The sequence below is a fragment of the Culex quinquefasciatus genome, chromosome 1, assembly GCF_015732765.1.
Source record: "Culex quinquefasciatus strain JHB chromosome 1, VPISU_Cqui_1.0_pri_paternal, whole genome shotgun sequence".
Taxonomy (NCBI): domain Eukaryota; kingdom Metazoa; phylum Arthropoda; class Insecta; order Diptera; family Culicidae; genus Culex; species Culex quinquefasciatus.
Genome location: NC_051861.1, coordinates 33,382,759 through 33,398,487, shown reverse-complemented (window position 1 = coordinate 33,398,487; position 15,729 = coordinate 33,382,759). Strand labels below are relative to the sequence as shown.

The window sequence follows — 15,729 nt, the reverse complement described above, 5'->3', positions numbered from 1 at the left end:
AAGACCTGCGGCGAACCAAGGCGTTGGACGGGTTTTGGGTAAACTGGCGGTTCTACTCAAAGAATCCGTCGGACGCAGCACAATGCCACCGTTGCCAGAAAGTCGGCCACGGCTCGCGGAACTGCAACCTCCAGCCTCGCTGCGTGCGGTGCGGTGAATCACACCTCTCGGAGGCGTGTGCACTGCCGTGCAAAGCGGACTTGGGAGACAAGGCAGAGCAAACCAAGACGCGCATCAGGTGCGCCAACTGTGGAGGTAACCATACCAGCAACTACCGTGGATGCAGTGCATAAAAAAATTACCACGAGGAGCAGGAAAAGAGAAAGAAGAAAGCAGCAGCGTCCCACCCTCCTCAGCGAAGTACGAGCGTAACCGTGCCGGCTGCTGGGCATTCCCTCCTGGCTGGGGGCGATCGTTTGCCAGCGTGGTAGCGGAAATGCGGACCAGCAAGAAGTCACCGGGGAAGATCCAGGGTTGTTACGGACGGCGCGGATCGCGCGGATGGCGCGAATCGCGCGGATTTGGCGCGGATTTACTGGCTAATTTTGGTAAGGCGCGGATTTCGCGCGGATAGCAATTTTGATAAACAAATAATTGAGAACGATAGAATTTCTTTCAAATTACAAAGGAAAATATTATTCGGAATTGAAAAAAATCAATCTTTTTCATTGAGTGCAAAAACATCGATTTCTTAGAAGTTGTTAATGAAGAAAGTTTTCTTCTAACAATTATTAATTGTTTTTTTTCTTAACCCTCTACAACCTAACCCCGCCTTTAGACGGGCTTCAATCTAAAAATTCACCAAAAATCCATTTTCCAACCGATTTTTGATCTTTAAAAAGCATTGGAAAGAAGAACTCTTAAAATTTTAGAAAATGTCAGGGTTGGAAGTTTAACTTGTTTTATGTGACTTTGCCAGTGTTTTTTAAAATGTCATTTTTTTAGGGGTCAACTTTGGCTGTGTTTTTTACTAACATTTCCTATATTTTCAGTAAAAAGAAGTATGCAGTAATTTTTGTAGTGTCCCAGACTATGCCTCTACGCATTTTTTCGCAATTTAAATGATAATGGTGCCATTCTATAGCAGAAAATGTGAAAAACATGCAAAAAATTGAAAAAGTTAATGTAAAAACGTGAAAAAATTAGATAGGCAAAATGTAATTACATTAGATGGTTGAGTAGGCCAAATACTACCAAAAATAAACATAAACTAAACAAAATAAATACAAATTAAAATACTAAAAATGAAACAAGAAAAACATAAAACAAGAAGAGTAAAGTTTTTTGTCGAACAAAAGTTGCTCAAAATGACCTGAACACGGGAAAAATAAATATTTTCGAAAAAAAAAATTTGGGCTGTAGAGGGTTAATACGAAACTTCGAAACAATCTTCAAGGAGCGATTTTTTTTAATGTTTAGAGATTTGCTATATAAATTTAACATAACATTACCACTCATTATTTTTAAAACAGCAGTTAAACAATTCATATTAAGGCTGGTACAAATATTTTTAAAAGTTTTTGTCACCCCCCCCTTCAAAATTGGCCCGAAAAATCAGGGGGCAAAAAAAAAATTTTTACAATAAACTTAAAAATTTCAATGAAAATTAAAGTGCAACCAGCTGAAATCAAATTAAATTACATTCTTCTGCGTTTTAAATCATTTTTAGCATGTTTGGGTTTATTAAAAAATCTTAAGATTTTTTGAAAATTTTCGATGCTAAATCTTTTTTTTCGATACAATTTTTGTTTTTGTCAGATTTTAGATTTTTTGAAAACTAATGATTGCAAAACAACTGAACAAGTGTAAAATGCATTTTAAAACACATTTATCATTTAAATGTGTAGACTATGGCTTGTTATTTAAATTTTTTATATTTTTTTATTTTTTGCCCCCTTGACCTCGGCCAGGGCCGAGGGACAAAAACTTTTTTAAATATTTGCATCGGCCTAATAACAATTTTATTAAAATCAAAATAACAAAAATCGAAAAATTACAGAATTTAAAAAATTGAAACTATTTAGATTTTCTAAGGTTTTTTCAATATAAAAATTGAAATTTTTATATTTTTGGTTTATTGAAAAAAATAAAAATTCTGTTGCTACTCTGATACAGATAGAGTTGATTCTACTCCCAATTATCACAACATGACGAAATCCACTTAGCAATCTGCTAAAATCTCCGTCTTAAAGCGAAATGTAATGTTAAAACTTAATATAATAATAAATCTGGAATTCAACAATTTGAAATCTCAGAAATTAATGAAAAAAAAATAGAATTCATCATTTGTAATTGCCGATACTTACAGACTCAAAAAACGTAAAAAAGTACGGATTATTAAATTAAAAAATAACAAAATAATAATCTAATAGAATTGTTTTTTTTAGTTTTTAATTTCTTAAGAAAGTTCTTAAGTCATCAAATTATTAAATAATTAAATTATTAAATTATTAAATTATTAAATTATTAAATAATTAAATTATTAAATTATTAAATAATTAAATTATTAAATTATTAAATTATTAAATTATTAAATAATTCAATTTTTGAGTTAGTAAATTATTAAATTATTAAATTAGTAAATTATTAAATTATTAAATTATTAAATTATTAAATTATTGAATAATTAAATTATTAAATTATTAAATTATTAAATTATTAAATTATTAAATAATTTAATTAATAAATTATTAAATAATTAAATTATAAAATTATTAAATTATTAAATTTTTAAGTTATTAAATTATTAAATTATTAAATTATTAAATTATTGAATTATTAAATTATTAAATTATTTAATTATTAATTTATTAAATTATTAAATTATTAAATTATTAAATTATTAAATTATTAAATTTTTAAATTATTAAATTATTAAATCATTAAATTATTATATTATTAAATCATTAAATTATTTAGTTATTAAATTATTAAATTAATAAATTATTATATTATTAAATTATTAAATTTTTCTTAGTTCGGATCATTTTCGGAGGCATATTTTAGTTTAGAGAAATTAAGAGCAGAAAATAATAGAATTTTCGTGTTTCGATTTTCCAGAGTAAAATTTTGGCGAGAATTATCGCAATTCGCAATTCGCAATTTTCAGTGTAAGAACGGGCCTTGACCGATCTTATGCACTAGGTTCCCATCGAACACGCACTGCCCTTACACCTACATCTCACCCTTGCTCTGAGTCAGTACGAGCAGCACGCTAGAACACGCTTTGAGTGTTCGTGCCAGGCATGCACACCTTCTTTTCCGGTTACGCATTTTAACTCGGCCGGGGGTGGTACATTACGTAGGGTTTGATGTAAGTATAAGCGCCTAACCATTTATAGTGTGCCTATCAACTTTCATTAAAACAAAAACTGTTTTATTTTTAGTTTGAATTCAAAAACTTATTGTTATTTACTGTGTATTGTTTTCTCCTGAAATCTTCCCTATTGTTGAGTCTGTTTATCTGTTGCTATTTCTTTTGTCGCGGTGTTTTGTTACAATTTTTGGTCCTAAGCATGTTATAAAAGTTTACCAAAAATACAAAAGTAATATTTGTGTTAATCCTTTAACCATTCCATAAATTGAGTAAGGGCTCAAACCTCACTTGTTTGAAAAAAGGGTGAAGATTGAAAACAATAGACAGTCAAAGAGAATTTATTTTATAAAAATCAAGTATCAATAGTAAGAGAATGATGAGCGTATTTTGAAGAATAAAAATGAGAAGCTAGATGTATTAGATGTAAAATTAGACAATAGTTAATAGAGATACAAAACAAGCTTAGATTATAGTAATGATAATTTATAGGAAAGATAAAGAATTATTCAAATAAATAAATTCGCAAATAAAAAAAATCAAGAAAGATTAGGCGAATGATAAATAGACTTGATATTACTAGTACATTAAGGAAATGTATATTTTTAAGGAAAAAAAAAAAAAACAAAACAAAGTTTGTTACAGCAGTATCAATTGATAGAAAAGAATGGAAAAGCTTTGATAGATAAGAGAATCAAAAGTTAGTAAAATTAAAATCAAATGTTGGATATTAAATAGAAGAATCAGTGAAGAATTGGGAATCAGAAGAGCAAAATAAAAATAGGAGATAGGTGGTAGCTGAGAATGAAGAGAAGAGAAACCCCGTTGTGCGATGTTTCAGGTACATCCACAGCAGTTGACTCAACATACTGCGAATCAAAACAATACCGTCTACAATCACAAATTACTTCCCTTTCCCACATTGCGCCCCTTTCTTTTAGCCGTCTCGAGTTTGACCCGCGGTGGTCAAAGGTTTACGATCCGTTTCCACAGGCCACCAGCTAGGTCATCATGAAAACCAAGCCAACGTGGAGGTAAGAAAATAGGACACTCGCAAGGAACCAGAGCTATACTGTTCTGATCAAGATAATTCGGATGATCTAACAGAACTACGGATGTAGTTAGTTACGCTCCTTCCAGGATGTTCCTTACGTGGATGTCAACCGAAGAGCACGCAACAAGGTCAGTGCCATTGCATGCTCTTAGGTATCAATCCTTGGCCTGCTAAAATTTTGGCGAGAATTATCAAGTACAAAATCCCTAGATTTTATAATTTGGTTATTTATTTTATGGGTTTAAATTTGTGAATTTATTTTTTTTCCTGAATTTGTTTTGAAAGCAACTCTATTTAAAGGGATATGAATCCACAACTGATGAACGGTACTTATCCAAATGCTTTCTGTATTATACTTTTTTCGTTAAAAATTTCATTCATTATGTTACTCTCTTCTATGTTTGTCGCGATTTTTTTTTATATGGCGCGGATTTCGCGTGGATTGGGTTTTGGGTCGGCGCGGATCTGGCGCGGATTTTTTTTCGACTTTTCCGTAACAACCCTGAAGATCTATTTACCCTGCCGGATTTATTTGATGTCGCGGTTTCGGACCTGCCGTAACAAAGCGGAGCAATTTCTAGCCCTTGGGGAGCTGATGATCAAGCACATCTACAAAGGATAAAATACTGTGATTTAGTTGTAAGCTTTTTCTCTTTCTTTTCCCGTTTCCGTTGCAATTTTTGCGAGTTTTTTTTTTCAAGTTTTTCTTGCTCTTGTTAGTGCTTTAGTTATAGAAATAATTGTACCAAAATGGATTATGATGCAACACACAGCTGAAAGGAACTTCAAAACTCTGTTATGAATTGCAAAAGAACTAGATTCTTCAACAATAAAACCGAATTGAGATTGAAAATTGAAAGTCAGACTCATCTCTTACGACTCCTACGTCAGTTATTGTAGAGTGGAGGAACGCTGAAAACAGATGAACTTTTCGGATCATAAAAAAAAACTAGCACAATGTTCATCATAATTTTTATTAATATTTTTGCTGTTTTTTTCTTCTTTCTTTCCTCACTGTTGGGAACAATTATCCTTGAAATTAACTTATCATTTTTATTACTGCGCAATATTTTGATCATGTTTCCGTATAGGAGAGTGTCTGCGTGTTTCTCTTTTCGATTTGTTTGGATTTGAGTTCTTCTTTTCACATGCAAGAAGAATAAAATTACAAAAGCTAATTTATTTCCTTGTTTGTTTTGTTCTCTCCCTGCAACTCTTTTTTTTTTTGAACAACTTGAACTGCGTCGCGATCGAACGATAACGTAACTTGTACATTTTGACTAGTGTGAAGTCATTGCTACTCAACTAGTGTTAGTGTGTGTTGTGATTAAATTGCTAAACGAAAAATAGTCAAGCTTAAGTTTAAGCATCGCAAAACTAATCTCGCACACGCAGAATACTGATTTCGCTCTTAATGTGGTTTCGTGTGTTGTTTTAAAATTCTTTATATTTAAGCAACTTAATGCGGCTGCACAATTTTCGACAAACAATAGGGGAAATTCTCGTATCTTTGGCAGGTTAAGCAGTCGCTCCTAACTCCATCCAATTTGCTGATTTTCACTATTGAAACAACTAATTTTGCAAAACTTTTGATAGAAACTTGCATGCTCACTTCTTATTGAGCTATTTATCACTCGAGTTCAGTTGAAAACGCTTTTAATTAGCTTTAATTGAATGTCAAAGTTCTGACCTGCCAACATTAGAGGCACGCTGGAATTAGATGCTGTTCCCCTAATAGTTTACTGCTTGTGAGTGTGTGTATAGAATTTTTTTTGCAGCTCTGGCAAAAAGGCAACGGGGTTGTAACGTTTTGTGCAATTTGCTTCAAAAAAAATGAGCTGATGCTGATGCAGTTGGTGATGATCGATGTTAATGTTAAAATGTGTGTTTGCTTTTGCTGTGCCGTAAAATTGTACCGTTCGATTTGTCCTTTGTTCCACAAACACGCCTAGCACCACAAAATTTTTAGTTTTCCATCCGCGCGGTAAAAACCATAAATTGTTGTTCTACTGTTTCTCGAGTCTCGACCGCTTTAAATACTGACTAATGTCTTTTTTTTTGTTGTTGTTCCGCTTTTGTTTTCTGTTTTGTTGGACTAGCATTCTATGTTAATTTCTAGCTTTTAATCGTCAAAATAGTCAAACAAGGTTAGTGCGTTGAGTAGGTTAGCGTTTTATTGGTTTCTACTATAATGAGTATGTTTTTTTTTTTTATTTTAGCGTGTGCACATTTAAGAAAATTATTTACAACGTTTAACAACTGAAACTTATCGAGCAAACTACAACTACACTACAGCGGATAGAGTAAGGCGATAACGCGCACGAATGATTGGCATATCGGCAAGAAGACCCTAACACTACCTTCTAAACGTCTAGCTGTTGATTGAACTGCGCTGGCGGCAAACTGAACAGGCCAGAAAACGCAGCCAGCAAAATTATGCTCTAATAGTTTGTGTGTTTACAGAATTAACATAACTTCCTCTGCTCAATAAAATACAACTGGTATTGGTAGTGGGTGAGAGTATGTTTGAACCTTAAAAAAAAATAATAAACAATACAAAACCGAGGTCAGGTTGCACTGGAACCAGCCAGCCAGCCCCCGTCTACAGCGTCACGTCGCCAAAGTCCTGCAGCCACTTTTCGTACGCGGCCAGCGAGTGGGGTGCGACCGAGCGGCGGATGCGCTTGAGCGAGTTGTGGAAGTCGCTCTCGCGGATGCTGCGCAGCTTCGTTGGGTCCATGTGCTTCACCTGCTCCACGTTCAGTTCTAGAGAGAGGGGGTTTGAAGGGAAGAGTTATAGAATGGTTGATTTAAATTTCAGAAATTTACATATTTAGTATATGGTAAAAGTTGGGTCGTTTAACCTTAATCGTACTTTAAAAAGTGCAAAATTTAAAACCAATGCTGATCAAGCTTAAATTGGGGAACATGTGGATAGGTAACATCAAAACAAGCAAAAATCCTTCAATGTTATCCAAGTAAAAACCACCCATTCTTTCTGTCACCACCCCAAAGTTGCAAAACAAAAAAATCTGACAAACTGCAATTACGAGCCAAACATTTCATTAGGGCACAAAACCAAAAACCGCGATTCGAGAAAATCGCTTGCAAAAAGTGGACAACTTGCTTCAATTACTATTTAAAAAAGAAGCTTGACTGATGGTATTTTTACTGATGATACGATAAAACACATCATTATCCTTAACTCTGCTTGAATGCTTTTTAATTTATGTTGATTTTCGCAATAAAACTCATAATTTAAAAAAAAATCGTTATTAGGCCCTTTTAACTTTCCAACTGTTCATAATGGGCCCTTTCTAAATGCAATTTCGAAGAGAGCTGAAAGGGCACTAAAGCGCTGTCACCGGATTGTTGTTTTGAATAATGTTTACGGGCCCTTTTGTTTAGTTAGAAATAATGAGGAATTCAGTAGAAATTTTGATTATTGGTGAAGTTTCGTGATTGAATAGTGTAGATAAGGTATGTGAAACATAAAAATTCTTCAAAAGTTTACTGAACAGCAGCCGTGGGACCGTATTAAATATTGTTTTTTTGACTAGGTTTTTCTCTGCAGAAAACCTTGGTGAAAAGTAAACCAAACTTTTTTTTAAAGTGAACTAGTGTTAAGAATGTATGAAAAGTTCACTTTATAACACAAAAAGTTCCTCAAGTACAAGAACCTAACGAAAAATAAAAGGGCACACTTGAACCTTTTTTTTTTTTTGGTTGGAGTGAACATGGTTATGTGCCCTTTTGTGTTTTTTATTTTTTCAAAAGGAAATTGTTTGTTATCAATCTGATTCTTGGAGGGCATGTAGGGAGTGTAGTAATGAATGGAATAGTCGAATAATCCCGAATGTTTACGTTTTGGTTTTGTGCCCTAATGAAATGTTTGGCTCGAATTGTCATGATTCGAAATCCGGAAACTTTGTTTATAGCTAGCAATAAAAAAAAAACCCCGATATACCACAAAGTTGTATGAGAGCAATTCCAGCTCAAATCAGGAATTTTTCTGGTACTTTTGTACCCGATCCTCTTCGATTTCAATGAAACTTTGTAGACACGTTATCCTGGGCCTATATGAGCCATTTTTGTGTATATGGAGCCAATAGAGTTATCTACGTGCGTATGTATTGCGTGTACGTACACGAAAAAAAGTGAGGTTATACCGACCAGCAAATCAAATGGTGTGCTAGTGTGTGTGAGAGCGGGCTTAGATAACTCTATAGTACTCGAAAATAACATTTAAGAAGGGCGTAACGTATTTAAATATTTTTGTATTTTGTAATTTAAAAATTACTGTATCTCGAAGCCGTTGCGTCGTATCAAAAAGTGGTCAAAGACAAACTGGTAGGAAATTGGACGGGCTTTCTAAAAAAAATACACTGAAACAAAAATACACGCCACATCTATGAGATTTTTTTATTTTTAAGTCTAAAACTTAAATTTAAAGGTGATGTCATGATTTTTTATTCGTTGTAAATTTTTGAGGAAATAGCCTAAAATATAACCAAAAGACTGACGAAAAATGCAGGATGGTATGTATCTCCTAAAAAAATACAAAAATCATTTACTAAAACTGTTTTTTTTTTTAAAGTGGTCTAACCAAATCTAATTTTTAGAAAACCGGTAGTGGGAATCGATTCTCCAGACAATTTTACATAAAAGTCTCCATATTGACCATTGTCCTATGTCCAATCCTTGGGAAGATACAGCGGTTTTAAAAATGAAAATGTTGAAAAAATTGTTTTTTTTTTGTGGTTTTTACCGGAAAGCTCTCCCATTTCTCATAAGTGTGCCTCTGACAGCATTTCAATTGGATGTAAGGGCTTACAGATATAAGCTTAATTACATTGCTTATAACTGAAAATAGAATATTTTGTTCAGTGTGGTAGAAACCTGGATAGTTAGTGAATTTTCGCAATTTCGCGGACAGCGTAAAATTCGTGATATTTGAAGATTTCCGTGAAATCCAGTGAAATTCATCAATTTTCTCAAAACGATTCTTTAAAATAACAACATAATAAATATTCCATTCACAAAAACATTTTAAGTAAATTTTCAATGGAAGAGTGTGAAATTAACCATTTGGTCAACTCTCTACGAAATCGGCCGATTTCGACCATTTTTATTTTTTTGATTTGACTCAAACTTTGTGGGGGCCTTTCCTATGACCAAAGAAGCTATTTTGTGTCATTGCTTCACCCATACAAGTCTCCATACAATGTTGGCTGCTGTCCATACAAAAATGGTACCTAAATGTTCAAACAGCTGAGCAATTCTATACGAAATCGGTCTTTTTTCTTCAATTTTAATTTTTGTATTTTTTAATCCGACTGAAACTTTTTTGGTGCCTTCGGTATGCCCAAAGAAGCTATTTTGCATCATTAGTTTGTCCATATAATTTTCCATACAAATTTGGCAACTGTCCATACAAAAATGATGTATGAAAATTCAAAAATCTGTATCTTTTGAAGGAATTTTTTGATCGAGTTGGTGTCTTCGGCAAAGTTGTAGGTATGAATACGGATTACACTGGAAAAAAATAATACACGGTAAAAAAAAATTTGGTGATTTTTTTATTTAACTTTTTATCACTAAATCTTGATTTACAAAAAAACACTATTTTTATTTTTATTTTTTTTTTTGATATGTTTTAGAGAACATAAAATGCCAACTTTTCAGAAATTTCCAGGTTGTGCAAAAAATCATTGACCGAGTTATGAATTTTTAATCAAAACTGATTTTTTCAAAAAATCCAAATTTTGGTCGTAAAAATGTTTCAACTTCATTTTTCGATGTAAAATCAAATTTGCAATCAAAAAGTACTTTACTGAAATTTTGATAAAGTGCACCGTTTTCAAGTTATAGCCATATTTAAGTGACTTTTTTGAAAAAAGTCGCAGTTTTTCATTTTTTTAAATTAGTGCACATGTTTGCCCAGTTTTGAAAAAAATATTTTTGAAAAGCTGAAAAAATTCTCTATAATTTGCTTCTTTGGACTTTGTTGATACGACCTTTAGCTGCTGAGATATTGCAATGCAAAGGTTTAAAAACAGGAAAATTGATGTTTTCTAAGTCTCACCCAAACAGCCCACCATTTTTCAATGTCGATATCTCAGCAACTAATGGTCCGATTTTCAATATTAATAAATGAAACATTTGTGAAATTTTCCGATCTGAACGGTGTGCGTCGCGATCCTCACGCAGGATTTTCGTTGCCGTTTCCGTCATTGTTGTCCCCCGATTGTGTGTGTATTTCGATCCGGGCGGTTTCGCGTTTTCGCATTTTAGTTGGTTTTATCTTTCCACAGCCGGCTGTCTAAGATTGAATCATTTATGCTAAACTTAACACCAAATAACCGGGAATAGTCTCATCCGCATACTCCGACTGATTGCCTTGAGAATGCATAATACATCACACCATTAAACAAAATTTATTGATTATTGGGTCGCATCATCATCCTCTATGTTGAATCCTGGCCATTACCCTTACCCACTAACAAAATCCCAAGTAGAAGTAGTTTTCCGGCACACGCGGGGTGTGGATATCGTATAGAACCCACCCTTGGTAGCAGCCTGTGCTAACTAACATTCCCGTCCCATTCCCTCGAGATCTACAAACTGACATGGCGGGCGCCGTTGGTGGCCAACGACTGTTTCCTATTCGCACCGGCTCTAGTTTTGATGATCGTGATGTTTTATCCTTTCAGCGCATTCATGCATGCTTTTGATAAGGGAAACATCATTTGATCGTTGAAGCGTGTGACCGGTTGTGCTGATGGGATATTATGGTCCTGTTCAGCAACGGAGAAGGACAACCATGGGTGGTCTCTCATGCTCAAATCGGAGGATGTTGCAAATATTTTACATAGCTTTCGTCGATCAACCCACTCCTCTCACACTATTAAAAATTGGCTCAAAAAACCAGGAGCAAAAAAAATTAAAAAAAAACTTAAAAACTTAAACAAATAAATAAATTTAAGTGCAATCAGCTGAAATAAATTAAATATGCATTCCTTTGCATTTAGAATCATTTGAGCATGTTTGGGTTTGTTCAAAATAATTTGAATTTTAGTGAATTTTCGATGAAATAAATGTTGAAATTCTGGCTCTCAACGATTTTTCATTAGCCACACTTAACCTATACATAAAATTACGCTTTTAGAAGAATTGTTCAATATGTAATGTTACCATTTTCGAAATATAAAAACTAAACATTAAAAACTAGAACATTCAGCTATAAACTTTTTTTTCAAATACCTAAATCAATAAAATCAACAATACCGATAGAAAACCGTTATTTTGTGGTTTCTATTATTTTGAATTCACTTTTTTTAAATAACAGAAATTGAATCTTTTAAATTAAACTAAAGTAATTTATTTTTTAATAACCTTTTTTTGTAAATTTGGCCGCAAGCTCATTTGAGCTTCAAATTTGGCCCGGCCTCCAAAAACTTTGAGCACCCCTGACTTATGTGTTATTTACGCACTTTTTGGAGGCCGGATCTCAGATCAAGCATGAATCGAATTGAAGATCTGACTACCCAATCTAGTAGTATGAATAATTAGTCAAATTGATAAAACACTGAAAAACACCGCCATTTTGTGTCTATTTTGTATATCAGCCTTTAAATGTGAGGAAGGCGCCAACCATCTAAGGGTGGACTAAGTAACGTTTTTTTTTTCTTTAGTTTTAAAGGCAATCTTCCATAATAATGGCATCGTAGCTGTTTTTTGCAACGACAGCCAAACCTAAAGATTTTTCGAGATTAAGAAGACACATTCTGCCGTTCTACGCACAATTGTCCCATGAAAAAAAAAAAACCGGAATCGTTCAAAAATGCCATGGGACAATAATGCGCAGAACGGCACCATTGCTACATCCTCTACCACTCGGATTGCAAACCTACCTCGAATCGGCTCCAACGCCGCATCCTTGGCCAGCGCCGTCAGATCCGACCCCGAGTAGCCCTCGGTCAGCATCGCGAGCCGCTTCAGGTCGGCATCGTCCAGCGGACTGTTCTGCTTCTCAAGCAACCTCCGCAGCAACAACTCCCGCGTGTCCAAATCGGGCAACGTCACGTACACCCGCTTGGGAAACCGTCGCAGGGCGGCCTCATCAAGCTCCTGGGGTCGGTTCGTGGCGGCCATCACGACAATTTTGTCCGCTTCCGAGTTGGCGGGCAGTCCGTCGAACTGGACGAGAAATTCGGTTTTCAGGCGGCGGGTGGCCTCGTGCTCGCCACTGCTTCTTTCGGACAGGAGCGAATCGACCTCGTCGATGAAGATGATGGCCGGTTGCATTCGCGGGCGACGGAGAACAGGGCGCGGACGAGCTTCTCGCCGTCGCCGACGTATTTGCTGGTGAGCGTTGCGGCCGATATGCTGAAGAAGGTGGCGGAACACTCGGTGGCGACGGCCCGGGCGAGGAGGGTTTTGCCGTTACCGGGTGGACCGAACAGAAGAAGGCCTTTGGCGGGGGTTCGTAGGCCGGTGAAGAGTTCGGGGCGGACGGACGGCAGGATGACCATCTCCTGGAGGGCTTGTTTGGCCACTTCTTGGCCGGCAATGTCCTGCCACTCGACCTTGGCACCTCCCTCGACGATTTCGTCCATGATAATCTGGACCAGCTTGGGCTCGACGCCTTTCACGGTGATTTGCTGCTGCTGCTGCTGGCCGGACTGATTGTTTGAGGGCGCCGTCCCGAGCGGTGTCTTTGACCGGGGTGGAGTATTCTTGCCCCCGCTGTGGCCGTAACCGTTGCTCGCTTTCCGAATCGGGGAACCACTTGGAATCTACAACAAAAAGAGTTGAAAACGATTAACCACCTCAACTCAACGACTTGCTAACAACCCCGTACCGAAAATTGTCGCCGGATGGCCGGGGGCGTCGCCGCTGGTTTTGGCACGATTTTCGGCATGCCACCCCCTGCGGTGCAACCTGGGGCTCCTCCGGCGGTCGCAGGCCCAACACCGTACCCCGTACCCGCAGCCCCGCTGCCACCGGTCGGGGTCGTCCTGGAGCCGCCCATGCTGCGCGGCAACGTCTGTGACTTGTTCATGACGCCGAGATTGCCGGGGCGCTTGTAGCCGACGGTTAATTTCCGTCCGGAAGCTGCAATGAGAGAGGGGGAAAAGTGATAATTGAAAAAGAAGAGACAAAAAAGGACCGTTCTTTTGGCAGACACGTCGTACTCCGTGTCGACAGCGCATAGAAAGAAGAGGGAGGCAATTTTAAATTGGAAGGAGGTGACTGTTAGAATTAATTTGCGGTGATGACCACGTTGAGGTTGAAATCCAACCGGATCGCGTGGCCAGGTTGAATTGATAGCTTTATATTGGCTATAACCAGAAATGTCTGTCAGTTATAATAAAGGTTTTGTTTTATTTGAGTATTAATTGTAGAAGTGGCTTTTTCCAGAATTATTATTTAGTTTTTGTTCTGAATGAAATTCTGAATTCAAATGGAAAACCCAACCATTAACACAAATTTATTATGTACACCAGTTTGCATGAGTGAGAACAAACTGGCAAGGAATGAAAAAAAAAAGAAAATCTGCAAATGCCGAGAATACACAAATTAAAAGCAATTTACGATGTGTACACACTAGGGTGGTCCAAATCCGTGCTTTCTCGGGGCTACCCTCTGTAATCAAAGATTGACCCGTCACTAGGCTAAATTCCAAATTTGAGCTCATTCTGACCACGGGAACAGCAAAACATCATAAAAATAAGCTGCCTGCGGGAAAGTTGTTCTAAATTTAATGAAGGTCCTATATCTAAGAATTGAAAAAAAAAAAATGGACGACTATTGCGCCCTTCACAGTTGCTTTTCTCCATACATTTTGTCGATTTTTCTCATACAAACTTCAAGCGATTATATCAGAGGAAGGGGTTCCCGAGGTCAGAATGAGCTCAAATTTGGAATTTAGCCTAGCGATTGATCAATTGGTCAATCTTTGATTTCAGGGGGTAGCCCCGAGAAAGCTCGGATTTGGACCACCCTATGTACACTAGGGTGCCCAGAATATGGGACTTTTCCTCAAAACCTCGCTCTACAAGCTGTATATTGTTTTTTGGGCTATTTTAGGACTCTGGGTCAAATATGGGCAAAATCGGTCAACATTTACCCATTGATACTCGAAGGTGAAGTTTACATGGGAAAAATCGAAAAAATGTATGGAAAACCCATTTTTCTTACAGTTTGATCTGCACGGTGCGCAACTTCCATCCAAATATTTCCAAACGTGAGATTTTTATTGAAAATTTAATGCTCTACAACTTTGTACAACACACCAAAGCCGGAAAACTCGATCCTGACATGTTATTAGCGATTTAAAAAAGTCATTTTTGTATGAAAAACATTTTTTTCACCAGCTTTAGGCTCGGGTATCAATGGGTTAATCTCAACCAATTTTGCTCAAAATTTGCATAGATGCTTAAAATAACCCAAAAAACAATTTTTGCTTGTGGAGCAGGGTGTCATTTTTTCTGGGCACCCTAATGTACACACACATAAACCTACCCTTCTAGCCTCCACGTGCTTAGCAACATTGTTCGTCCTTTTTGGAGAGGATATTTCTTCTGAGCTATCTGTAGGTTTAGCAATATAGATTATAGTAGCTCTTTAATCGGCTCCGCAGCATTTATTATTGGAGGATGGTTCAGTAATCAAATCTCGGTCGGACCATTGACATTTTGGAATTTGGAATTGAACATAACAATCAAACTTTGTGAAAGCCTTCCCTATAACCAAAGAAGACTATTTGTGTCTGTGGTTTCACTAATCCTAATCTGATCCTAATTAAATATTAATGATTGCAGTACATCCGAGAACACTCGAAAATGTATTGCAAAAATTAAAGCGGCCAGCCCTACTACGTTGTGTTTACCGCAGAGAGGACTTTAAGAACGGATCACATTTCAGAGAATCAACAGGGGAAGGATGCGTGGACATACCGTACCAAACGCTCCGATCAATAATTGCATTGTTGTTGTGTAGGGTGTGTGAAGTGTAGCATTTAAAATTCTTACAATGTATCATTTAACAATTCGAGCCAAACATTTCATTAGGGCACAAAACCAAAACGTAAACATTTGGGATTATTCCACTATTCCATTCATTAGTACACTCCCTACATGCCCTCCAAGAATCAGATTGATAGCAAACTTTTTCCTATTGAAAAGATCAAAAACACAAAAGGGCACATAAGAATGTTCACTCCAAACCAGAAAAAAGTTCAATTGTGACCTTTTCTTTTTGTTAGTTTTTCGTGGTTAAGGAACTTTCTATGTTATAAAGTGAACTTTTCATACATTCTTAACACTAATTCACTTCAAAACAAAGTTTGGTTTTACGT

The 15,729-nt window shown here is 36.2% G+C and overlaps 1 protein-coding gene across 1 annotated transcript in view; it reads right to left on the bottom strand.

Moving 5' to 3' along the window:
- Window positions 1-6,133: 6,133 nt before the first annotated feature.
- LOC6046584 (spastin) overlaps window positions 6,134-15,729 on the bottom strand; it is a 78,129-nt gene continuing 68,533 nt past the window's right edge. The window contains 4 exon segments of the mRNA XM_038250518.1: window positions 6,134-7,133; window positions 12,281-12,676; window positions 12,679-13,165; window positions 13,231-13,484. Of these exon segments, the coding sequence (XP_038106446.1) occupies window positions 6,970-7,133; window positions 12,281-12,676; window positions 12,679-13,165; window positions 13,231-13,484 (1,301 nt within the window). The 3' untranslated portion in view covers window positions 6,134-6,969.